Source organism: Chelonoidis abingdonii, chromosome 4 (assembly GCF_003597395.2).
Source record: "Chelonoidis abingdonii isolate Lonesome George chromosome 4, CheloAbing_2.0, whole genome shotgun sequence".
Classification (NCBI taxonomy): Eukaryota; Metazoa; Chordata; order Testudines; family Testudinidae; genus Chelonoidis; species Chelonoidis abingdonii.
The window spans coordinates 79,087,655-79,113,750 of record NC_133772.1 but is presented as its reverse complement, the minus strand read 5'-3'; the positions used below and the strand labels follow the sequence as shown (position 1 = coordinate 79,113,750).

The 26,096-nt window shown below is 44.3% G+C and overlaps 2 protein-coding genes and 1 long non-coding RNA gene across 13 annotated transcripts in view; 2 read left to right on the top strand and 1 right to left on the bottom strand.

The window, feature by feature from the left end:
* The window catches only part of ATG13 (autophagy related 13), a 52,461-nt gene extending 26,962 nt beyond the window's left edge, over positions 1-25,499 (bottom strand). For 2 of the 9 annotated variants that reach the window (XM_032775071.2, XM_032775075.2), the window contains exons 1-6: positions 24,815-25,462; positions 16,507-16,588; positions 15,507-15,587; positions 6,628-6,747; positions 5,949-5,995; positions 4,441-4,581 (exon numbers count right to left, since the gene is read on the bottom strand). In XM_032775071.2, the coding sequence (XP_032630962.1) occupies positions 4,441-4,581; positions 5,949-5,995; positions 6,628-6,747; positions 15,507-15,587; positions 16,507-16,575 (458 nt within the window). In that variant the 5' untranslated portion in view covers positions 16,576-16,588; positions 24,815-25,462. Of the gene's footprint in view, positions 1-4,440; positions 4,582-5,948; positions 5,996-6,627; positions 6,748-12,809; positions 13,300-15,506; positions 15,588-16,506; positions 16,589-21,498; positions 21,557-24,814 lie in introns of those variants that run through there. The other 7 variants (XM_032775073.2, XM_032775077.2, XM_075065288.1 and 4 more) reach the window with 7 other exon arrangements.
* LOC116821704 (uncharacterized) lies at positions 4,588-7,304 on the top strand. Its single transcript, XR_004372988.2, has 2 exons — positions 4,588-5,743; positions 6,781-7,304. It is a non-coding gene; the product is annotated as an uncharacterized LOC116821704 (long non-coding RNA).
* A 43-nt stretch (positions 25,500-25,542) lies between the features above and the next one.
* HARBI1 (harbinger transposase derived 1) overlaps positions 25,543-26,096 on the top strand; it is a 5,768-nt gene continuing 5,214 nt past the window's right edge. Inside the window, exon 1 of one of the 3 annotated variants that reach the window (XM_032775079.2) lies at positions 25,543-25,620. Coding sequence is in view for 1 of the 3 variants with exons in the window: in XM_032775078.2 (XP_032630969.1) it covers positions 25,561-25,620 (60 nt within the window). In the remaining 2 variants the exon portion in view is untranslated. Of the gene's footprint in view, positions 25,621-25,753; positions 25,807-26,096 lie in introns of those variants that run through there. The other 2 variants (XM_032775078.2, XM_032775080.2) reach the window with 2 other exon arrangements.

Sequence of the window (26,096 nt, the reverse complement as noted above, 5' to 3'; positions counted from 1 at the left end):
TCCGAGTTATCACTATCGAATTTAGCGCTACTCCTCTCGTCTGGGAGGAGTTCCGAAATCGATTTAAGGAGCCGTTTAACTCGATATTAATGACGACGTCGTGTGAACGGGTACAGCGTTAAATCGGTATATCGGCCATTAAACCGATTTAAAGTCGCAGTGTAGACCTGGCCTTAGTCTATAAGGTGCCACAGGATTCTCTGCTGCTTCTACAGATCCAGACTAACACGGCTACCCCTCTGATACTATAAGCAAATTGAATGCATAGAATTTGAAGTAAAAATAAATGTATACCTGGTCTTATTGTAAACAATGAAATTGAGGTCTCCAATTTAGGAAAGGCAGACATTTTAGCAAAAGACTTCCAAAAGGTCAGTAGTGATATGAATCAAAGCAACAAGTTTTGTGAGAAGAAAGATTTACTGAGGAAAAACAGTGACCAATTGAATGGCTGGAGAGAATATACTAATGATGTGTTAAACAAACAATTTTTTAAGATGCAGGAGCTTGTTGCAGCCATTAGAAAAAGGAAAAGTGCAGCTACAGGTAAAAATAATATACGTAATGAAATGCTTCAGCACTGGTCAGAAGGGAGTTTAAAGATTTTATTGTGGTTATATAATAATATATGAGACAAAGGACTGGGGCCAATAACATGGAAACAAATATTGGTAATACCAGTTAAAAAACCAGGCACGGTTCATACAAAACCTGATGCTTATTGGCCTACTGCCCTAATACCATGTGTGGCAAAAAATCATGGAAAAATGATAAATTTAAGGCTTGTGGAATACTTGGAGAAAATGATATTATAACTGAGAGACAAAGTGGTTTCAGCAAAGGAAGATGTACAGTTGATCATATAGTGAGACTAGAACTGGAGGTACAAAAAAGCATAAGGACTAAGAAGACTGATAAGTCTTCCTGGACATCGAAAAAGCATAAGATATGCTATGAAGGGAAGGGGTCCTATATAAAAATAACCAAAATGAGAATTAACAAAAGAGGATATATTGGTGGATAAAGGACTCTTTAAGGGACAGAACTACACAAGTGAAAGTGGGAACAGCTTTAACCAAAACCTACAAGCTTACAAATGGAACTCCACAGGAGTATTATTAGCCTTTGTCTTCCATTATGATAAGCGACCTCCTGGAAAGTGTGCAGACGGGGGTGAGTATTTTCACCGACGACTGTGCTATATGAACAAAGCATAAAAGACTTGAAGCAGCCATGTAAAAGAAAAATGAGGCACTCCAGAGAATTTCCAAGTGTGGAAATTATTGGAGATTTAAATTCTCACATGCAAGAACTAAGGAAATGTGTCTACCTGGAAGAAAATTAAGGAAGACTGGGACTTATTTCTTTATGGTGAAAAAATTCAGATCAAAAGTTTGTTCCTAAGAATTGTGCTTGATAAAAAGTTAACTTGGAAAGATCATATAGATATCATCATACGGAAATGTACAAGTAGGATGAACTTACTTAAAAGCATAGCTGGAAATAAATGGGGTGTGGATAAGAAGGTATTGATCATGTATAGTGGAGCATTATTAAGACCAGTTTTAGACAACAGATGCCAAGCTTTTGGTTCAGACTCAAAAACAACTTTTAGACACCTGGAACTGCTCCCGGCCCAAGCTCTGCGATTGGCATGTGGTGCAATGATTACCTCAGTGTGTGTGCCACAACTAGCCTCTTAAGAAGGACCTATAAATTGAAGGATGAAACTATTAGATCTAACCTTCTGAGCAAAAGTAAAAGGGAATCATGAAAACAGAAGTATGAGGATTGCCGGGAGCTAAGTAGACAAAGTTATATGGATTGCCACAGATTTCCCCACACTATCAGGGTAAAAATGGGTAAAGGAGATATGCAAAACAGAAAAATTGAGAGAACTAAAAAAATTTTAATCATGGGAAATCAAATTACAGCTGCAGTTATTCCCCATTTGTGGATTTGGAACTGTATGTAAAAAAAAAAACAAACTAAGAGAAGAAAAGACTCCACACATTATGACTAATCAAATTTCTGAATTTATTTATAAAAATTGAGGCCAGCTTTGCCAAGTCTATGCAGAGAGATCTAACGATGACAGCATGGGTAGAGTGGAAACAGCCTTCTGTATGCCTAGTCTTGGACTCCACAAATCTAAAATGCCATCAAATTATGGGACCATTCTAACAGCTGAACTAATGGGCATAATGTTGGCACTGAGTTGGGTAGTAGATGCGTGACCAGCTACAGCTGCAATTTTATCTGATTCCTTGTCAGGCATTATGACAATCAGAACAGGGACTTTGGAAAGTAGAAAATGACAAGTGAAATAATGTTCCTAACTATGGAAACAACGCAAGCAGATGTCTGTGTAACAATAGCATGGATTCTGATGCACATCAGAATACCTGGAAATGAGATGGCTGACAAAGATGGATATTAAGATACCCTTAAGTAGAGGAGAATTTAAAAAGCATGATTGTGAAGAAGCTTGCAAAGGAATGGCAAAAACTATGGGTCAAGGAAACAAAGGGACAAAGGTTTTATGACATATGCTCAAAAAATTGAAGATAATACTATATACCACATTTATCACAACATGAAGAAGTAATTTTTAGTGTTAGCAGGTCATTGTGCATTAAATAATAAGATAATCTGATTAAAAAGACAAAGATGGGCTGAATAATATGCACAAAACCAAAGAAACTGTTCATCATGTTCTATGGGATTCTGGGCAAAAGTCTATGGAAAGAAAGTTTTTTCATAAAATGAATGGAGAAAGTGGTGGTCATAGCCTTGTAGGATGAAGCTGCTATGCCAAAAAAAAGACAAAGAAGGGGTTGCTGGGAGAGAGTCTTCAGTTGCTCTCTGGGCACAGAGAATTGGGTAGGAGGAAACCTATGGGGGGAGAAAAAGCCCTGGGATCCCATCCTGTCCCTGATGGAAGGGATTTACCTACAGATGTTGTAGGCAAGAAAGACTGTGGAAGGCAGAGTAGGAAGAAGCTCAGGAAATGAGCAATCAGGGCTGAGACTGTGTCCAGCAACCTTTCAGAAGTGGTGTGCCGTGTCTTCATTTATTAATTCTAATTTAAGGTTTTGCGTGCCAAGAATACATTTTAACGTTTTTAGAAGGTCTCTTTCTATAATATATAACTAAACTATTGTTGTATGTAAAGTAAATAAGGTTTTTAAAGTGTTTAAGAAGCTTCATTTAAAATTAAATTAAAATGCAGAGCCCTCTGGACCGGTGGCCAGGACCTGGGCAGTGTGAGTCCACTGAAAATCAGCTTGCGTGCCACCTTCAGCACCCGTGCCATAGGTTGCTTATCCCTGGCGTAGAACTTGGCTACCTTGATTATAGGGTCCTTGGGCTGAAACCTAGACTAGCAGGCAGGCCCAAGTTCCCCTATCAGCCACTAGGAAGTGACACAGCACTGGTGAAGGTGGCATCTGGACAGTTGGTCCAGCAAGATGCTGATACACCAGAAGGGAAAAACTATATAGTGACCTGGCCAGAGGGGTGAGTCATGAAGAGAGAAGAGAGCACCTCAAGTGCTGGAAAGTGAAAAGGACCACAGGGTGAGCAGGTGGCAGAAGGGGGCACTAGACCAGACTAGAGTTTATCCCCAGACCCAGCCACAAGGAGGCACCCTCAGCAGTGAGTGAACCCTGTTACACTCTCTTACCTGCACATTAAAGAAACAAGCAACATGGGCAAGAACAGAGAAAAGATGGGAATTTTGTTAAACCTCACAACTTCTGTGCCAGTCATGATGATAAACCTGTGACTTTGCAGTAGCTTCAATTCACACCCCAATGCTCTATACAACCACTTCCTGAGGTCAAAAAGAATGGGATTAGGCCAGCAAGCATCCTACCTTAAGCTGTGAGCCCATCAGATCTCACAAGCTAAGGAGGGCTGAGCCTGATCAGTATTTGGGTGAGAGACCTACAGGAAAATCCTAGGAAGTGGCACAGAGGATTGAAGAAGTGACCTCTTCCAGAACTAGCTTTTTAAACTGTGTTCTGTATAAACGTACTTGAGTGTCTAATTTGCGCATGCATTTATTGTGATTCTATATAAGACTTGGATAATTGTTTTTGCCAAAATGACCAGTTATGCAACTAACTGTTCAACTGCATTTACAATTAGTGTGTGCATAAGTCACGTATACAATTACACACACTTTTCCAAACAATTTTAAATCTGTTCTCCAGCATCCCAGGGTGGGTTGGCGAGCTGCAGCTGCTGTCCTACAAATCAGATATAACACTGAAGTCCTGATCATTAGGGATCATTATCTATCTTTTGGCAATTTTTGCATGGGTTTCAGATGTTGGCTTCGGTTTTCTGGCCAAATTCCAACTGAGTAGTTGTATTTTGTGGGCCTAAAAGTCTCCTGCTGTTTCAGTTCAGACACAGAATATCAGTCTACATTACCTGTACAGTATTACATATTCATGGCCCTGTTTCCTTGAAAGTCTGTAGGCTGGAGTCACCCTGGTTATAGCAAGCAAGGACTTCAGCAGCAGAGAGAGCCTGTTGTACACGGTGTAGGAAACTTTGATTTCTTTGTCACACCTAGAGAGCACATAGAAGCAGTTAGTCCAGTGTTTCCAGCCAAGCAATACAAATTTACATCAAAAAGGGGGTTGGGCCAGTAATCTAATACTTGCTTTAGAGTAACAGACAGACCTGAAATAAAGCATCAGAATGGTAATCTGTATCTGGGCTAGCAGGCCAAGACTCCTGTTCCAGTTCAAGACAAACAGTAAATAGTGATTCTGTAGAACTCACTGCTACAGAAGGCATAGGGCCTTGTACTAGAGAGGGGTAACTTTAGCATGATTAACGTTCGTAGTTCCTGGGTAATTGAATCTCATGCTTGAGGGCACACACTGATTGCCACAAGGAACCAAAGTAGAATTAATTTCTAATCCTCTTCTCTGACATACAGTAAACAGCAGGAGAGGCGTATTGTGCATGGGGGAGGGACTTGGCTCTGAAGCATCAGGAGTGGTTTGTTTTACCTGAAAGACCAATGATCTAATATGGTCAGGCAAATCTTACATTCCTTTGTTACTTCTCAGTTTTGGAGAAGCTGGGAGAAACATCCTTCGGTTAGGGATGGTCTTGCAGTTAATGCCCTGGACTGGGATTTAGGATATGTGGGTTCTGTTCCCACTCTGCCCTGAACGTCCTATGTGACTTTCAGGAAGTCAATTTTGGGGGAGGGATAGCTCAGTGGTTTGAGCATTGGCCTGCTAAACTCAGGGTTGTGAGTTCAGTCCTTGAGGGGGCCACTTAGGGATCTGGGGCAAAATCAGTGCTTGGTCCTGCTAGTGAAGGCAGGGGGCTGGACTCGATGACCTTTCAGGGTCCCTTACAGTTCTATGAGATAGGTATAGCTTCATAATACAAAACGCAAAAGCTATGAAAAAGCAGATGACAGTGTTTTCCTTTAACTTAACTGATGAAAAGTACAAAAGCAGGACTGAATGCCAACTTTGCCTCCAAATTTCTTTACACGCGGATCTTGAGAATCTGTGTCAGGTACATAATACTGGGATCCTGAAGGGCTTACTACAAATCTCACTGCACTTGAGAAGAGAATATTTTGTCTTTTTTCTCATTCTCCATGGTCTCTCCATTCCCACCAGGTTGCTGCTCACTGTGATGCACGTCAGGGTGCATGCCAGACAACACAGGACACTGCAGCAGAGCTTGTCAGCTCCAACTGCTGGTTAAATGTCCCTCATATGAACCTGTCGGGAACACCTTCTGATCTGCCCTTGGCAATGTCTTGGAATGCTGTTGAGCTCTTTCCCATAGCTTTTTCAGTTGCAGGTCAGATCCCCTGTGTGCTCAATCATTCAGCCAGCCAGGAAAAACTTGCTCATTTGATTAAAAAGACAAAATCAAAACAAAACCAAGGAACACACACTTACTTTTCATTCATTTCTAGACACCAGATTTCCAGCTCCATGGAATCTCCCTGCATCAGAGAAAGGATCAGGAACATAGCTCATTTAAAATAAATAAGCTATTTCACATCTCATTAAAAATCAGTTACAGCAATGTAGCTCTAAGGCAGTAGTTCTCAACCTGCAGCCCAATCAGCACAGAACTGCGGTCCATGTGACATGCTCAGGGCCATACAGTTAGTATTGGATGTGGCCCACAATAGTAAACAGGTTTAGAATCACTGTTCAAGAGTCAGGAAAAATACATTCTCTTAGATTCTTTGTAAATAGATGATCATTATTTCCTCATTACATGCATGTGCTAACAAGGGCAGGACCCAAAGATGTCTCACTATGGGACAAGGGAGCCTCATAAAAAGGAGAATGAAGGCTGTATTCAGGACATGCTTACATCAGAATGGGTTAGCTCCCAAGGTGAGCTAATAAGCTGATTTTGCAGCTCTCCCAATCCTAAATGTTGGGCCTCACCAATTTGCAGTTAGATTTCCCTTTCATTGTAAAATATGTTAATCTTCAGTGGCATACTAGCACACTGCAGGACTAGAGAGATTTTTACATGGCCTTGGGCAAGAGAATAAGAGTTTAGGCAGGTAATTTAAGGGGCAAGTCAGCAAATGGTGATGTATCTTGGCTGGGTTCTTACCTCAGATGTTTTAAGAGAGATCTCCACACACATTGACCGTCCAACAGCAGGTAGCTGTCCTGCCAGGGCTTTCTTTGCTTCATGAGTTACCTCTGGTATATCTTTGATTGCCAAGTTGAACTGCAGAATGAAAGAACTTATTTTATTTTTCAGATTCCTTTAGAAAACCTGTCCAGTGGCACAGCAAGTTAGAGCAACCTGCTACACAACAGATTAAAGAGGTGACCACTGCAACAGTTACAGAACAGACTATTGGGGGTGAATACATATTTAAGCCTGACAGAAGTCTTCTGTGGATTTTGAGAGTCTAGTCTGATAACATTTAACATAAGTAAGCGTAAGTAGAACTGTACATGTGTAAGAAATTGCAGAGTAATCATGTCTGTGAGAAAACAAAAATATAAAGTAACTAAAGCTAGAAAAGACTCATTTGAACCAACACTAAACCTGTACTGACAGGGGAGGAGAGTTAACATGGAAATGAAAGACTAATATGTATGCATAAGAAATGTATAACTTTTTTGTTATCTTAAGTGTGTGTAATACAGGAAGGTTGAACCTGTACTGGTCGGTGCTGGAGGCGACTGTGATGAGATTGTCCAGATGAGCTTCCCATTTGTAAGTAACTGATCAGCATGCGCTGAATGTTTTGCCTTAATAAAGATTTGTTATACCCATCTGCTGAGTAAGTGAATCTCGTTCCGACATTCTGGTGAGGTAGTCAGTTTGTAGACTGGGCTAACAGACAATATTCCAGGGACTGTGACCTAAAGATACTGAGGGGTTTAAGGTGTTTTTAAGGGACAGTGGAGTTGCTGGAGAGATATGTAGACAAGACATGGTGGGGGTCCCCTTAAGGAGATGGATATCCTCGCAGGTCAGAATCTGCTTGAAGTGGGGGCTAATGCGCTTGAAAGCAACCTTTTCAGCAACAAAAAGGTTGCTGAGAAAAAGGTAAAAAGGCACAGTTCAGGGTGAGATAGCGATCGCCAGAGCTTTTGTGAAACAAAATGAATCACTGAAACTGGAATTCAGAAAAATATAAAACTCAAGTTAAAGAAATGCAGAAGGGTGAAACACAAGAACTAATAGACAAGGTCACAGAGCTACGAACTTTGACTGAGAACACTCAGGAATGTGAGTCTCTTAAGGAGCAGAATGGTGTTCTTCAACCACAGCTAGATGCAGTGCAATTGGGGAATACAGAACTGACAGGTGCTTTTAATCAGACAATGAAACTTTTGGAAGGAGGAAGCATTAATGTGCACAGTGTTGTATTGTCTAAGGAGGCTCCACCTCCTTATAATCCACTTTTTCCTTCCTTGAGCAGTCTGGACTCTAAGGTGCCCTTACGGTGCCTGTTCCTATGGAGCCTATAATCATGTCCACAGTCCAAAACAATCAATCAAGGTGATCTCCGAACGGATATGAGGGTTAAAAACCTTTCATCAGAGGAGATATCAGCCATACTGAAAGAAATAGGCCCTTGCTCCAGAAGCACTGGTATAGAGGAAGTATTGAAGTGTCTTCTGAAAACTAGAGAGCAGGTTGAATTTTGTGATCTGACTATAGGGGATGGGAGAGAATTTTGCAAAAGGGAGTTGGCTCTGGGGTTTGGCTGTGTATTCGACAGGGCTATAGAGGCCAGATACAGTGGCAGTTCCTGTGTGCAGAGCTTATCTGAGTTTTATTCTGGTCTGATTCTCTGGTCACGAATAATCCATTTTGTTATGATTGAGACTACCCCCAACTTGTTGTAGATGGGCTACTTCCAGAGGTTAGAGGGGCAGTTAAAATGGTGTTTGAGAGGGGTTGAACTAATGTTCAGGGTGAAAAAGTAGAATGTGCTTTTCACCACATCCTGGGGGGTAAAAATAAAGACCCAGTCCATGAGGCTAAAGCATACAGGATTGAAAGGGGCCAGAAACCCAAGTCCAAAGTTAGAACAGAAACCCCATGGGTACTGTAGAATGTGTGGCAGAGGGAAAGGAGGTGGTTGTGAGCACCCATGGATTCTCCGTTATGAGGAAGAGAGGTGCAATGAGGAACTGAAGGAGGAGATGTGGAGGCTTCAAGAGGTGTCTTAGGGAACAGGGAGCGGTCTGCTGGCTGGAACTGCTTTGTCCAACCCCTAATAGGGCTACTGAGCCTCCTCGCACTCATCCAGGATCCTTACCCACTTTACCTTGGATGAGCGGGAATGCCCTAATGTATTAACAGTTATAGGAGACATCCATAAACATACTTTGCTTGATAGTGGAGAATCTGTCTCTAACATCTAGAATTCAGGCGGGGTATGGAACACAATAGAGTATTACCATGACTGGAGCAACAGGACAAGAAGCCACTTGCTGGATTACTAAACCCTTAGATGTCATGGTAGCTCACATGTTTGTGGCCCATGATTCTTAGGAAACTGCAGTCAGACCTACAAAATGTGCTAAACTAAAATATGAGTACAAAAGACAGAGACAGAAACTTAAAGCTGCTGAATACATTGGCAGAAAACATTTCACTCTGGACAAAAAGGTAAAAATTTTACAATCCCAGAATTTAGTCGTTAATGAGGCATTGGGAAATGTCCTACTTCACAATGAAAAACTGAAGTTGAGTGATTTAAGGAAAAGCAATGTGAAGTTAAAAGGAGTTTTGCACAACTCCAAGAACACCACAGAGCTAGGAAGGGACTAAATAATTGGGGGGTAATGCAAATGTTAGACGTCTACGGGTACATATACACTACGGGATTATTCTGATTTTACATAAACCGGTTTTGTAAGTCGAGTGCACATGGCCACACTAAGCACATTAATTCGGTGGTGTGCGTCCATGGTCCGAGGCTAGTGTCGATCTCTGGAGCATTGCACTGTGGGTAGCTATCCCGTAGCTATCCCATAGTTCCCGCAGTCTCCCCCGCCCACTGGAATTCTGGGTTGAGATCCCAATGCATTATGGTGCAAAAATAGCATTGCGGGTGATTCTGGGTAAGCGTCGTCACTCATTCCTTCCTCCGTGAAAGCAACGGCAGACAATCATTTGCACAGCCTTTCCCTGGGATTGGTCTGGCAGATTGCCATAGCATGGCAACCATGGAGCCCATTTTGCCTTTTGCACTGTCACTGTATGTGTACTGGATGCTGCTGACAGAGCAGTACTGCAGCGCTACACAGCAGCATTCGTTTGCCTTTGGCAAGATAGCAGAGACAGTTATCAGTTGTTCTGTACCGCTGGCATGAACATTGAAAATTGGCGATGAGATGACAGTTATCTGTCGTTCTGTATCGTCTGCTGCTCTCATGGGTGCTCCTGGCTGAGGTCGGCTGGGGCGCAAACACAAAAATGGGAACGACCCCTGGGTCATTCCCTCCTTTATGTTGTATCTAAAAATAGAGTCAGTCCTGCCTAGAATATGGGGCAAGTGTGCTAGAGACCCAGTGTACTAGAGAGCACAGCCGCTCCATGTCAGATCCCGCAGAAATGAGAGCTGCATGCCATTCTAGGAGTGCCCCTGCAACAACTCCATCTGTTGCTTCCCTCCTCCCAAACTTCCTGGCTACCGTGGCAGTGTCCCTCCCATTGTGTGATGAAGTAATAAAGAATGCAGAATAAGAAACACTGACTTGTTACTGAGATAAAACGAGGGGGAGGCAGCCTCCAGGTGCTATGATAGTCCAGCAGGACATTAAATGGTACGGGAGAGAGAAACCCAGCATCCCACTGCTATGATAGTCAGGCAGTACAGAATCTTTTCTTTGGACATGAAAGGATGGGGCTGATGGAGCTCAGCCGCCAGTTGCTATGAGGAAGAACAGTTACCAGCCATTCTGTACCATCTACTGGGAATGACCAGGAGTCATTCCTATTTTTACCCAGGTGCCCCCGGCTGACCTCACCTGAAGCCAGCCAGGAGCACTCACAGGCGGATGATGACGATGGATAGAAGTCATATGACTGTCTGCCATCAGGGAGGGAAGGGGAGAGGGTGCTGCTGTTCAGTGCCGCAGGAGGTCTACCAGCAGCTGCAGTAGACATAGGTGACACATAAAAAAAAGTCAAGAAACGATTTTTTCCCTTTTCTTTCACTGGGGTGGGAGGGGAGTAATTGACGAGCTATACCTGAACCACCTCGGACAATGTGTTTGACCCTACAGGCATTTGGAGCTCAGCCATAATGCAAATGCTTTTCGGAGACTGCGGGACTGTGGGATAACTGAGTCTTTCAGTACCTCCCTCCCTCCATCAGCGTCCATTTGATTCTTTGGCTTTCCGTTACGCTTGTCACGCAGCACTATGCTGAGTCCCTGCTGTGGCCTCTGTTGGAGATTTTTTTTCAAATGCTTTGCATTTCGTCTTCTGAACAGAGCTCTGATAGAACAGATTTCTCTCCCCATACAATGATCAGATCCAGTATCTCCCTTGCGGTCCATGCTGGAGCTCTTTTTGGATTTGGGACTGCATCGCACCCGTGCTGATCAGAGCTCCACGGCTGGGCAAACAGGAAATGAAATTCAAAAGTTTGCGGGGCCTTTTCCTGTCTACCTGACCAGTGCATCCAAGTTCAGATTGCTGTCCAGAGCGGTCACAATGGTGCACTGTGGGATACCGCCCGGAGGCCAATACCATCGATTTGCGGCCACACTACCCCTAATCTGATATGGTAATACCGATTTCAGCGCTACTTCTCTCATCAGGGAGAAGTACAGAAACCGGTTTAAAGAGCCCTTTATAGCGATATAAAGGGCCTCGTTGTGTGGACGGGTGCAGCATTAAATCGGTTTAACGCTGCTAAAATCGATATAAACGGGTAGTGTAGACCAGGCTTAAGTGTTAAAGAGAATATTGATTTTTTTAAAAAGTGTGTGGAGGGAAATACTTCGTACATGCTAAGAAAAAAAATGAACACCACAGCAGCTAACAGTCTGTCAGGACAGTTTAAGTGTAGCAGCAGAGGTACAGATATCTAAGACTCAGAAAAGAATAAAGAAATCAAAGCAACAGTAAAATAGAATATTGCTAAAATACAGCAGTTAACAGAGGCCAGGCCAAAAAAAAGTCTCACCTGTGAAAAATGTATTCAAAACTGAAATATAAAAATAAAATGTGAGCTGCTTCATTTAGAGGAAGCCCAGTGAAAAATTAAAAGTTATTTTTATGGCCAAACTTCTGGCAAAGAGTATGAAGTGGGAGATCAGGTACTTCTGCAATACATCTCAGATAAAAAGCCCTTTCCAAAAGCCAGTTGGGAGGACAGCTACTAAGTAACGGACAAGGATAGAGCATCAGTGTATCTACTTCAGGTAAAAGATTAGAAAGGGGTGGTAAACTGATGGTACGTTGCATGCTATGCAGCTGAAACCGTACAGGGGAAAGGACAGAAGTGAATCTACTGATGTAAAAAGAGAGAAGTGAGAATATTTGTTTTCGCTCCCAAGTGTTGGTCACCATGGGAGGTATAATGTGCATTGCATTGGGGTCCACTGAATTTGTGATACAGCAGAACAAGATGGCGACAGTGTATGGAGGGGGGGTGTCACCCTAGCCCAGTAGTTCCCAAACTTTAACAACCCTCAAACCTCTTTCACAATAACGTCAAGTCTCGTGAACCCCCTCCTAAAAATGAATATTCCATGGATTTTCTCCCTTACCTCAGCATAAATTATAAAAGCACTGATCTTGGAAACATAAAATTTGTTTTTATGACATGCTTGTTGCACACTATTAATTATTATTTATCATGATAGTATTTTTATTACATTATGAAAACAGCAACACTCTTCCAAGATCTCACTTTTGTAGCTTGCATCACTTTTGATTAAGCCTGTTATATGACAAGGCTCTTATCAGAAAAAAAGGGTGCGGGGGCAAAGCCCTCATGCACCCTGGGCCCTACGGGGCACTACTGGAAAAGGGGAGGAACCCATGGGGTGGCGCACTGACATGGGGGCAGCACGTGACCCTTGTTGCCCCCCTGTACTGGCACCTCTAGCTCCTGTGTTTCATCAAGGAGTATCAGATGTGAAACAGGATGAAGGTATTTAAGAAGCCAACTCAGAGTTCCTCCTACACAAGCATTCAGGTCTTGAGCAGTCCAGGCAAACAAACAAAGCTTACACTTGTTCTTCTTAACAATTTAAAAACACTAGCAGCCTATGTAATTTTCAAAAGAAGCAAAAAATATCCACCTCCCTTTTTATTTCGTAAAAGGAGTCTTGAAGTTTAAATCTCCTCAGTGTGATAGATATGCTTGCTTTGATCTGCTTAGCGCTTGGAAGTCCCCAAGAGCTCCAGGCTGCTGGCTCCATGCTTCCTGAGAACCCCCTGTAACATTTCGTGAACATCCCAGTTTGGGAACCACTGCCCTAGCCCTATGGTTGCTGGGTAAACATCCAGAAAAGCCTAATGTTCCGATACAGATTGCAGAACAGCCAGCGTAGAGGATCCTGCTGCACAAACAACTCTCAGGAGCAGGGACCTGGACGTGAGCTAGGTGGGGACAGTTTGTTTAAATGGGATGGTAATGCCTAATCTAAAAATTCATGGCATGCAGTTAACACATACAGGAAATATTAGAGTTACTTTACCAGCTCATTGAACTACCGCCCGGGAGTCTAACATGCCAGACCTTCTCTCTGAATGGGATTAAGGATGGTCAAAGTAACGTTACCACTCCTGAACATACTGGAGTAACAAGTATGTTACAAGTAACAAATACTCCAGAATTTAAGCAAGATGATGAACCATCCACAGAAATAGAAGCAGAACCTGACAATGGATTAGTGATAAATTGTGACCATCAGACTACATATAGTAATGTATAGTACCAAATGATACCTGTAGTATTGAATTTAACCTATTTTACTTTACCACAGGAGATCTGTCATGCAAAATATATACACTTCGATATGTGAATGATATCAAAAGCACTGCAAAATTTCAGACAGTCAATGGATGGGGTGGAACTGGAGGAAATTTGGTGGCATGAGACATGAAGGAGCTGGGGGAAGACAGACAAACAGTAATAGGAGCTGGGAACATCAGCATGGAATCATATGGATATCACAAGTATTGTGGGAAGAAAATGAGAGTTCAATTACAAAACCTTTTAAAGTGAAAAACAACAGAAATGAGGATCTAGGGAGGATTTAAAGGATGTTCAGGATGCTAGAACAACAGGATAGGTGTTTAGGGAAGTGGAAGTAGCAATCAATTAAATGGAAGAATTACAAACCATTTTAATGTATCAAATGTTCATAGTATGGCAGCTTCCTAATACAGGAGCTACAGGGAGGACTAAAGGAAATTCAGTGGGGGTAGGAGATGCTAGTTCATAAAAATAAGATGAAGGAACAATGGACAAAAGTAAAACAAGTATATGGGTGCAGGGTTAGGCGCTACTCAAGAATCTATTATGCTGAGAAAAGATGCAAGCTCGACGAAACATGGATCCTTCCTATGGTACTAGCAGTACCAGCAGCCACGGGACTAAGCGAGGCATTGAGAGCGTATAGTGTCCAGTCCATAGGTATGTGGGAACCAACCATGAGAGGTTACATCTTAAAGGAATGTGTCACGTCCTCAGATATTGGTACGGATGTGTGGGGGAGACTGGAAATTCCCAGATACCTCATGTTGTTCCAAGAGGCATGGCACTTGGTTATATCATTGCGATGAACTGCATTGCTGGCATGGGGGTTCATCTTGGATGAAGAAACCTGAAATTGTACAGTACAGCTGAGGCAATGGGGACAAGATCAAGCGAAGGTTGCAAAGGCTGGAGAAGGTAAATATTGTGTCGCCACATGGGTCAGACACTTCCAATATGGGACACAAACATGTTATGACTGGCCAATGTTTTGCTTAGTTCCAAAAAAGAGAGTTGCCCACATAGGGGACAAGATAATTTTTCCAGTTCCCCAGCATGAGATCCACAATATACCAGCTGATGCCCCTCTGACTGATGTTACCCTATACACTGTGGTACAGCTAAGCAGAATCATATCATCACTGCATTTAAATGTGCAGGCCTTAATGAGGAGACACCCAGAACATTTGTTGACCTTCAGACAAGACAGTCAAAATAGTCAGAGCGATACAGATACACTGGGCAATGCTCCATCATGGGAATTAGCATACAATACCAGGAAACATTCATGGATATGAACGACATCAGTGGAGTTTGTAATTGTCAAGCCATACTAGTAGTGAAGTCAATTGCATTGATTTAGAAGGTTAGGAGCTTGGTTAGACAGTTGGGAAAGAGAAGAGAGGTATATGAAATACAAACATTGATGAAGCCTTAGAAAGGATTCTGTGGCTTCAAGGTGGGGCGTGTTGGGGGCAAAGTAACTGATCAACACTTGCTGAGTGTTTCGCCTTCAAAAGGATTTGTAAGACCCAGCTGCTGAGTAAGTGAATCACAGTCCAACACAGCTAAATCCCAGATTGGCTTACATTTTTTATTTACTAATAAACATTTGTTTTGGCTCTAATTAGATTCTTGTACATTGGGTACTAAGGCAAAACACAGCCCTCTGTCCTCACTTAGTTTTTGTATGCACCCATAGAGAATCCAGAAGCCCCCCCATTACCCTTAAATACCTCACTTCTTATCAAGGCCTCAAACTTCTGAATGAAAAGGTAAAGACCCTCCTTCAGAACTTAGACATGAGTCTTGGTCATCTGGTAGAAGTGACTGGTGAGAATCACAAACCTCTCCTCAGCCCGGGAAGAGGCCAGAGGGGCACTGTATATGCCCAGATATAAAATCAACACATTGTACAGTACTGCTTTTATATCTTACTTGAAAGCGTTCCCAATATCATCAGCATTATAAAGCAGATGAGAGAGATATGAGATTGCTATAAGTAACATGACTTTACCCAGTCAGAGCCTGTTGGAGAGGATGACGATCGAGTACAGATTTTCTCTCCAAGTCGGGCCTGGACAATCACTTGTACAGTCTGAAAGAGAAAGCCAAAAATTGCTGATTTCTAAAGCACTCTAGGGCCCTCAGCCTGCATTGCGTGCCAATTCTGGGCAGCTAGACACCAGTTAAATGGCCTCACTTTTGGAAAAGGATTAAGCAGAGATTAGCAAACCCCACTGATCCTAAATTCTAATCTCCTTCCACTATAGTCACCTAAGGCGTTACTTATAACAGCAGCGGGTAAACGTGTTTTGGACAGAAGCATGCTTTTAAGTTGACCATGTCCCTGTAACAATAATAAGGAATCACTGAAGCCATTTCATAATCAGTGGTCGTAGCATTTGAATCAATTCTACCAAAAACTATGGAACTTCACCCTGGAGCCGGAGATACATAAAGAGGTAACCTGGGTCTATCGGTTGATGCATTTACTGCAGTGATGGATGTGCTATATCTACCTAAACAGGACAGGGAACTACTTAGGGGTTTCAATTTTTAGTTACCTGTGAACGTGTGACAAAATTATAATAGCAAAAAACTTTTTGAGTACTATATAAGAACCTAGATGGACAGAAAGAGAAGATCAGGACTCAGCAGGAAATACTACTTAAGTGAACAAAGACTTAAACTTGTCCAGGCTGCTTGATGAAGTCACAACTAGTAAATTTCACAGGGGAAAGATGCACAGAGTTAACAAGGGCATTCTCGTCCCACAATTGGGCTTTACAGCAGGACAATTTTGCTGAAAAACAGCCCTTTTCTGGAAAATAAATGTATGAAACAGAAATCTTCTATCTACATTTACCTTCAGTTCTTCTCAGTTTGGTTATTAACAGATATAAAAGCCTATGACTCTATCCATGGGGAGTTGTGGTTTAACTTCAGTATAAATGAAGGTGAATTCAGAGGAGAGGGTTCCTACTAATGTCCCAATAACAAGAAACACAGGTTACCTTCAGAGCAAAAAATTTGATGAACTTGTCCAGGTCCTTCCTGTCCTGGGAGTTGAGATCGGTGTCCATCGCACATGAAAATCTGAAACATATAACAAACATGGAAATAAAACATTCACACCCTTCTACTCTGATCTTGGGATTTGGAGCAACTGCTTCAAAACTCTGGGCCACATGATAGGGTATATAAACCCCACACTGCAAAGGAAGGGGTTATGAAGCTGCTTGGGGCCCAGGTGGTCCCACCCCACTGCACTTGCAAAGTCTGCCCAGGCTGAAGGAGGAGCTTAAAAAAAGAAGTACAGTAGCTCACTTGCAAGTAGATAGTAGAAGTGAGCTGATCCACATTCTGTGGTCTTGGGAAGCAGCACCACAGGTGCTCTTGCTGCCTGAAGCCTGGCTATGGTGGCCTGACCAAGCCTGCAAAGAGGGGATGGGATATTCTGAAGGTCTGAAATTGTATCTTTACTCTGTGGGAAGAGAGGGGAGGTATGAAGTGATCCAGGGAGACAGTTGTATAGCACTTCAGGGTGCAGCATTTAGCTGCCCCACACTTGGGTCTTGGATTGGAAGCTGGTGGTAGGGGTGGTCTCCCTTACCAACCCCTAGAGAGGGACAACTGCAGGAATCTATCCTTTGGTGGGGAACCTAGCTAGGGAAAGATCCTGAAGATAGTCCAGACCCTTCTATGAGACCCTGACTCAGAGGGAAGGCCTCAATCCCTCACTTGATCCTGAAAGCCTCTCTGTTACTGGGATCTTTATATATACTCTGAAAGGGGTAGACTTGAAAGACTGACCCCAGCTCGAGGGCTGAATCTTTGAGAGGCCAGACCATCACAGGATGGAGCAGCAGTGGAAAAGGGGAATGCCTGGGAAGAACTCAACCTGCCACACCCCTACTAAACCACCAAGCTGCACTGGGGGAAAGTGTTCCCCTTCAACAGGGTATTAGAGACCAACATAAGAACTCATAAGCATCGAGGCCACTGCCTGCCAGAGGTCTGACTTACCGGACTTATGGGGGTTAAAATCATGTGATTAACAGATGAGGTCAATACAAAGAGAACTAGGAAGAAAAGTATCAGAGGGGTAGCCGTGTTAGTCTGGATCTGTAAAAGCAGCAGAGAATCCTGTGGCACCTTATAGACTAACAGACGTTTTGGAGCATGAGCTTTCGTGGGTGAATAACCGCTTCGTCAGACGCAGCTGCGTCTGACTAAGTGGCTATTCACCCACGAAAGCTCACGCTCCAAAACGTCTGTTAGTCTATAAGGTGCCACAGGATTCTCTGCTGCTCTTAGGAAGAAAAGGAATGCAAAGGAGGGTTAAAATTAGCACAGTTACAAGCCCTTTTTGATTTTTCAGCCAGATTACTGAAGAAAGCGTTCCTGGTCCTATATAGAGAGTGATCAATTTTGATAGGCTGGATTTCAGATCACAGGCCACTTAAGCTGTTGAAATTCGTAGCACTGAAATAACAAACCAGGCCTGTTGGCACTAGGATCCTGAAGGTCTCAGCTCCATTATTAGCAGGTACTGAAGTCATACGTAATACGTAATAGCAGCTCTGCCTCTGGAGAAAATGGAGTCTAGCTACACTACTAGCCCCTTGGTTAGGCTGACACTGAACATGGCTTCCATCGCTTTATTAGTAATGTTCTCTAGGCTGCAGGTTTAGCTACTAATTGTAGGATATATTTTACCAAGTAGAAGCGAGAACCCCACAAGTCCCAAGTTTCCCAAGTACAAATGCCACACCAAAGAGGAAGAGGTTTAAAAACTGCTTTGGGCTTAGAACTCTGAAAAAGTGCAAAGTATGACTGCTGTAAAATATACTTGCATTTCTGAAGCTCCTCTTATCCAGAAAGAACTTATCATACAAATATTATTTATGGACCACCTTGCTAATCACTGAAATGCAGCCACTGCTGGGGTAGGAAGCATGGTCAGTTTAAGAGCACACGGCAACACTGCACAAAAATTTAGCACCAGAAGAACATTATCTGATTGAAACTAGAATGTCACAACACAAATTAAAGTTTGAAAAGGGCACAGAGGATAACCATCCTGCTCACACAGGAAGTGCTGTATGATCTTAATGATCAAAAGTGGCCAGAATCTTCATCTTACATCTCAACTAAATAATGACAGTAAGCATGTATTTTAGTTAGTGCTCTGCAAACACCATTTGAAAAGAGGCCACTCCAGCAGTACAGTACTACACTGCCCCATGTTGGGGCAGCAGGTCAGTACTGATTTAATACAAGCCTACCTTGCAATTTAGGCTGTAGTTGTAGTGTGGATAGGCATACCTGTGTAAGCTTAAAAGTAGCCAGAACAGGGAATATTAGCACTGAAGACATTGTGGCATGGACCCTAGTGTGGGCTAGGAACTTGAGTATGTACCCAGGGTCCCCAGCTGTCTTGTAATCAGGCACTAGCCCACGCCGAAGCCCATGCCACATCTTCACCGCCATTGTTACCCGCATGAACGAGATTAAAGCTAGCATGGGTATGCCTACTGCAGTACAGCTACAGACCTTACTCTGCAGCGTAGAGGGAAGAGAACTGTCTACTGAATGATCAGAGAGGAAAAGGAAGGTCTTATTTGTATTCATACTGCCCCTCGAGCCTGGCACTGTTTTTATAATACTTAATGATCTCATATGAAAACAACTGGTGTAAATCAGTTAGCTTTAACTAGAGAGAAGTGATTTATCCTGTCAGAAGTCATTAACTCCGCTACCAGAAGAACTAGACTCCCCTATCCCTTCTGATCCAGTCAGGCTGGGCGTGGAACCCAGTCCCTGTAGTGCAAGGAAGGATGTGAAAGGAAACCTGGCTTCTGAGCCAAATCCTTTCTGGCTCCTAGACATGAAATTGATATAGGAATCAATGATTACCAAAGCCATGCCCCCATTTGCAGAGCTCTCTTGTTCTGGTAGGAACTGGGAGTGCTTCAGAAACACCACAAAAAGCCCCTGGGGGAGGGAACAGGAATGCTTAGCATAACTCAAAAGTGAACTCTCTGGCCAATTAAAGAGCAGTGTAAACTGGCTCTGAGTAAGAAATCTTTGCTCAGCAAGGATGGTGACACTCAGATTATCAAGATGAGAAGCACCTTTATAAATAACCAACAGAAAGTAGACATATTGGTTTTGAAGGCAGAGTGAAATGAGAGGCTCTTCTGAAATACTTCTGAGGTGGGAAGTACCCCTGTCTGATAGCTCTCATAATAAAGAACCCCTACTGGAGAGGGAGGGAACCTTCTGACGCTAGAATGTGCGCACCATTCCTGATGCAGTGTGTGCTGCTGCTACAACAGCAGTGTGACCCTGGCCTCAGAACATGTTGTGATTTTTGACATGCAAAATTCTCCTAAAGAACACAAAGTGAGAGAAAGGAAATGGCAATTTTTAATACTTTATAGCTCAGCCAAATCTGAATAGAATCTCATGGGATAAAGGCACTTTGATAGCCAGAGGGAATTTTCCCTACCAAATATCAAAGATCTACTGGAAACAATGAGCTTCTAGAAAAACGTGCCAATAATCCTTTGTAACAGAAAGTGCTCGGTAACCTAACACAGGAATCACTACCATCTGCCCTATATTACATGAGTGTTTGAAAACTGAATGTTAATCTGTTTATTCTCTTGTTTTCCTAACCTGAGACTCAGTCTCAAATATCATCTTCTGAGGATGGTTAAGAGCAAAGTAGAGATCAATTCCTTTGCTCAGTTTGGGTTGAGGTATAGTGTCATTGTTACGTGTGAAAGGACAGAACTGACAGTTATATATGGAACCTGCTAAACCCAGCTGCCAACAATAGTAACAGTGTGTGTGGGTCACTTCACTGTGTGATCATCCCAAAATCTAGCCACTATATAGAGAGTCAGGCCATGCCTACACTGAGAAAGAACCTAAACAGATATGATTATACTGCCTGTGTAGACACACTTATTCCAGTAGAAGAGGGTCTTTTTTGGTTTAGCTTGGGAAGTGCTTTAAGCTAAACTGAAAACAAAAACAAAAACAAAAAAATCGACCCTTATACCAGAATAAGTGTCCACATAGGATTTATACCAGTATAACTAGAATGATATAGCCGGTAAAACTTTCTGTAAACAAAGCTGTAAATCCCAGCAACACAGCATCTATGTGGTATGCAGATATGTTATCCATGAATGTGTGATCATGTTTGGTCACTCAACTTCTTTTCAGTGCTCTATTAACTGAAAGAAGAGAGCAGGTCTCTGAATTTTTCTTAGTAGTGAATCAGCAGCTGCACTGACCTGCATGGCCAGGGATTCATGGCTCAGAGCTGGCTGAATTGGAGCCTCTTAAAATATTCAGATTTTCAGATATAAAGTCCAACTGTGCTCTAAACTTTCCTGCAAACTCTTCACTTTATTTTTCCAATGACAAATTCTTTAAAACAAACTCATTTGTGCAACTTGCACTTAGATTATGCCCCACAGCAAATATTTGGATTACTGGGTTAAATAGAGAGATATTTCAGCATTAAAGAGCCCCCCACCCCACCGGCACTGATTGTTAGCTAAATTTAATTAGCTTCTATCCAATTTCACATTTTCTGAAATGATCTGTTGTAGATTTCACACATTTTCATTCTGTTCCACACAACAATAATTTATGTCTATCTAAATCAGCTCCCTTGACTTCTGCTACTTTTTAGTTCATCCTGCCTGAGGGATGTAAGGGGCTCTAGTAATAAAAACTGCCATATGCCTTTAGGACACCATGTAAATAAAGCACTTCCTTGTTTTTACTATTTTGCAGTTATTAGTTTCAAAAAGGATACTATCAAATTCCCGATAGCCTCTTGCTCCAGCAGATGCCCCTTTTCATCTACCTGAATAATAAGCAGTAAAACCTCACAGAAAGAATCCTAATTAAGATTCCAAGTTAGTCGCAATGTGTGTGTGTCACTCACAAAACACTTGAAAAGCCATTCCTTCTTTACTTACTTGCCAAGTACTGAGTGCAGGATCCTGTTCTCTTGGCAACAGTTGATGTCACCAGCACCTAAAGTGGAGCAAGGAGCATAGGACAATGCTCCATGTTCGCGGATTATAACTTCAGGGGAAACACTGATTCCAGAACATGGGTCCTGGCAAGTCTAAAGCATGTCATTTGATGATTAGCATGTCTCCATATATGTATGGGAGCACCTGATCATTAGCTCATGCCTGCTGAGGCTTTGTTATACAAAGATGAGTAACTCTGTTCCATTTCTTAAATGAATTTCCCTGCTGGTAAAAAGTGCCAGAGAGACAGTGCAAGAGACTGAAGTCATCTGTTTAGTCACAGAAGCTACCTTACTTCCTCACACTGGCTACCAACAAAGTGCCTAACCGGACCTGAAGGGAACCCCTCTAAAAGTGGAAAGGAAGGCTGGCTCCACCATGCCCTTTCAGTTCTTAACCCCTTTCATTCAAATGCCTACAAGGCCTCCCACTTAAGTGCCTATTATGATAGGTTTTGCAATTGGGTCAGCTATTGTGCTAGGAGTGAGACCACCAATTAACTTCACTAAGCCAACAGACAGTAGTACCTTTTGGTACTACTGACCTGAGTCACACTTGAATCAGAGACCTGGAAGTGAAAGGTTCCGGATTCGATTACAAACCCCCAAAGCCAAGTAGTCCTCTGCCAATCAAGTACCTTAGGCCAAGACTACACTATAGACCTATATCGGTGTACCTACATTGCTCAAGGTTGTGAAAAATCTACACCTCTGAGCGATGTAGTTATACAACCTAACCCCCGGTGTAGACAGCGATATGTTGGTGGCAGAGCTTCTCACGGAGGTGGATTAACTACACTGACAGGAGAAGCTCTGCCATCAGCATAGAAGTATCTTCACTTAAGCGCTGGATCGGTCCAGCTGCACCAATGCAGCATTTTAAGTGTATATCTGCCCTTACTGTCTTTTAACCCAATATGTGCAGCAATGATACAACTGGTGTTTATACCATATGCTTTTACCTGTGAATGGCTTGTCTGCCCCTCCTTCCAATATCCACGTTAATGCTGTTGTGGTAATTCAAGTCTTTTTCTCCTTGCCTCCAAACAATGGATGTCAAAAGCAGGTGTTCAAAGGACAAGCTCCACGCCCTGCTTCTCTAGCTAAAGCCATGCCCTTTCTAATGAGGGCACTAATGAGATGGGTAGAGTTAAAACAATATTAAGACCTACCCAATAGTTTGGCATTAAACACTTTTTCATATATATGTCAGAGTTGCCTAAACTCTGTTCAACCAAGAGCCATGCTGGCAACCTGAGAAGAGCCTGACTGCTGCACCCAATGTTTGTGATAGAACAGACTGCAGCAGCCTTCCCACAGAAACTATACAGTAAGTCCCAGCATACCATGCTATACTTTGATTTGAGCCACCTGGTTGCATGTGGATACCTGTAGTCTGTGTGTAAGGAGGCTGCATGTTAATGTAGAAGAGGTGACCATAGGGAGCACTGTTGAACTGCATGGGTAACATTTTGCAGAATGAAGTCTCATTTATGATTGAGGCTCATATAAAAAAAGTAAACAGAAAAGGAGTTTTAAAACCTGGTGTATGATGAGAATTACTCTAGCTGAATGGGTAAGAAATAAAAGGTAGGTAGGCCTCTTTACAAACTCTTGCACTCTTAGCCTGCACTGCCCCACAACTGGAACTCAGTTTGGCTCTTCAGCATTTACATTTGCAATATCACTATTCAAGTTTGTTACACTATGTGACTAGTTGACATCTTAAAGGCATACAGAAGAGGCAAGAAGGGTTATCACAGCAGAAAAGGAGCCCACGTAAAAGCCCTGAACTATTATAGTTATATAGACATGCCCCAATAAGTTGATCCCCCAGATCTCTGAGCATATGTCTACACCAGGGGTGGGCAAACTACAGCCCATGGGACCGTCCTGCCTGGACCCCAAGCTCCTGGCCCCTCCCCTGCTGTCCCCCCTTGCCTGCAGCCTCAGCTCGCTCGCTCGCTGTCGCCGGCGCAATGCTCTAGGTGGCGGTAGCAGTGAGGTCCGGCTGCAGCCGGGTGGCATGACTGTAGCGCTGCCAGCCACCGGTGCTCCAAGCAGTGCGGTAAGGGGGCAGGGAGCAGGGCTGTTCGACAGAGGGCAGGGGAGTTTGGGGTGGTGGTCATGGGGGAAACAGGGCGTTGAATGAGGGCAGGGCTCCTGGGGGGCAGTGAAAAAGATGGGGGGGCTGGATGGAGTGGCAGGGGGCAGTCAGGGGAAAGGGATCTGGGGGCAGTCATGGGACAGGGAAGAGAGGTGGTTGGATGGGGCAGGGGTCCCAGAGGAGCCATCAGGAATGAGAGGAGGGGTTGGATGGGTCAGTGACGGTCTCGAGGCAGCCAGGAGACAGGAACCGGAGGTGTGTGGATGGGTCCCAGAGGGGCTGTCAGGGAATGGGGGGGTTGGATAGGGCAGGAGTCTCAGGAGGGGGAGCAGATAGGAGGTGGGAGCTCAGCCACAACCCCCTCCCCTAATCCGCCCTCCATACAATTTACAGAACCCAAAACAGCCCTAAGGCCAAAAAATTTGCCCAACCCACCTGCTCTACACTGAATTAAACTTCCTCAGCTGGCCCATATCACCTGACTCAGGATCACTCTACTAAGGGGCTGTTTGACTGCAGTGTCGACATTCAGACTCTAGCGAGTTAATCATTCAAGTAAACAAAAAGCATCTGACAGTTTCTCCACCTGTCCATAAATCTTTTTAGCTGCCACTGAGTTAACAAACTTACCAAAAACGTCACTTCTGGAGTGACCAAGCATAAGTTTCTCCCCCAAACGGCACACATTTTAAGCATGTTAATAAGCAACTGAAAAGAGATTTAAGAATGGAGTGCTATCTCATAACTCACAACTATAGTGTTGCTGTCTCAAGGCTAGACTATTGATTTAGATCAGTTAGGACTTTATCCTAAAATCTTTATGTTCTGAAGTCTTTTCATCACTTTAAACTGTAAGTACATAAAGATGTATCTGTAAAATTATTTTCAACACGTGAAGACTCACTTATAACACTATGTAATAAAGAAAATTCTGAATCAAAATCTTCATGAGCTGAAGGAGATCTTGTTCTCCCTCCATCCCCATCCAAGAGTTAGTCTCAGGTCCCACACCATGATCCCTGCTGCAGTACATGGAATGCCAAGCTCAGAATGGACAGACACCCCAGTCAGAAATGCCACACAGACTGGGTGCAGTGGGAGTGTGGGCCACGGGTTCTACCTTTTGGACTTTCCCCCACTCGCACCATACCTGCAGGGAGGAGGCAGAGGTGATTGCTCTGGGTCTCATGCCGAGGGACTGGGGCTGACGGAGCCTAGTCTCTCTACATGGCCAAACCCATCTAGACCTCTGGGATCTTCACTGGTCTTCTCGTTGGGCCAGGGGACTAGGTGGTAGCTCAGTTTTAGGATCTCCTCAGTTCTCAGCCAGTGGAATGTTCCGAGCAGGCAGGGTTTGGTCCCAGTCTCTCTTCAGGTCCAGCTCTAGGTACGGGGCTCCAGAAGTCTCCTCGCAGCCAGACCCGTGAAATCTTCGGCCCGATCTCACTGCAGCGCGCCCGTGCCCAGGGCCCCCTCAGCGCGGGTGCTCTCACTGCCCGTGAGCAGAGCCAGGCTCAGGGCCCGGCCCGGGGAGGGGCTCAATCCGGGGAGCTCCTGGTCCCAGCTCCCGGTGGGAGAGGGGGTCCCTCAGCCTTTCAGCGCCGGGTGCCTGTGGGCCGATACCCGCCCGGCGAGGGGTCCCCGGCTCTCGGGCCCAGCCGAGCCCAGGGGAAGTCGGGGCTCCACACGCCCGAGGCTCTGGGGTCTCAGTGCCCTGGGGCCCCGCCGTCCGGGCCCGGGGGTCCCCAGTGTCCGCGCGCGGGGCTGGGGGGTGTCCTGGTCTCCTAGGGCCCCGAGCTCCCCCTCGCCGCAGCCGCCGCCATCGCCGCTGTTTGTTTTCATCCGCTCCGGCCGGGGGAGGGGCGCAGCCTGCGCATCCGCCGCGGCACTTTCCGCATGAAGCCGAGACAGCCCCTCCCCGCTCCCTACTGGGTAGGGGCGCTGCGGCCGGTGCTGGTAGGTGCGGGGGGCGCAGCCTGGGAGTATCCGGGTCTGGAGTGAGGGTAGCCCGGCTTCGTGGGGAATCTGCTGCTGGGAATGGACAGCCCCGCGCTGTGCGGGGCCGCGGGACTCGCGGGAGAGGATCCGGGCACGGGCTCCTGAGAGAGCCGGGCGGGGGGACACCGCCCCCTGCAGCGCGGGGTAAATCCCGGGCCAGGCGGGGGGAGGGTGGCAGAGCTTGAGGGGTCCGCCCCTTACTCTTAGCCCAGCTGAGGCGGGTCCTTCCCCCACTAACAATCCCCTCCCCATCTACCTCCCGGCCCCCTCCCTGCCCTCCCCATCGCCCTCCGTCTCTTCCCTCCCCATCCCCCCCAGGCCTCTGGGGTCTCACCAGAATAAAAAAAACCAATCAGGTTCTTAAACAAGAAACTTTTAATTAAAGAGAGAAAAAAAATTATCTTTGTAAATTTAAAATGGAATAGGTACAGAGT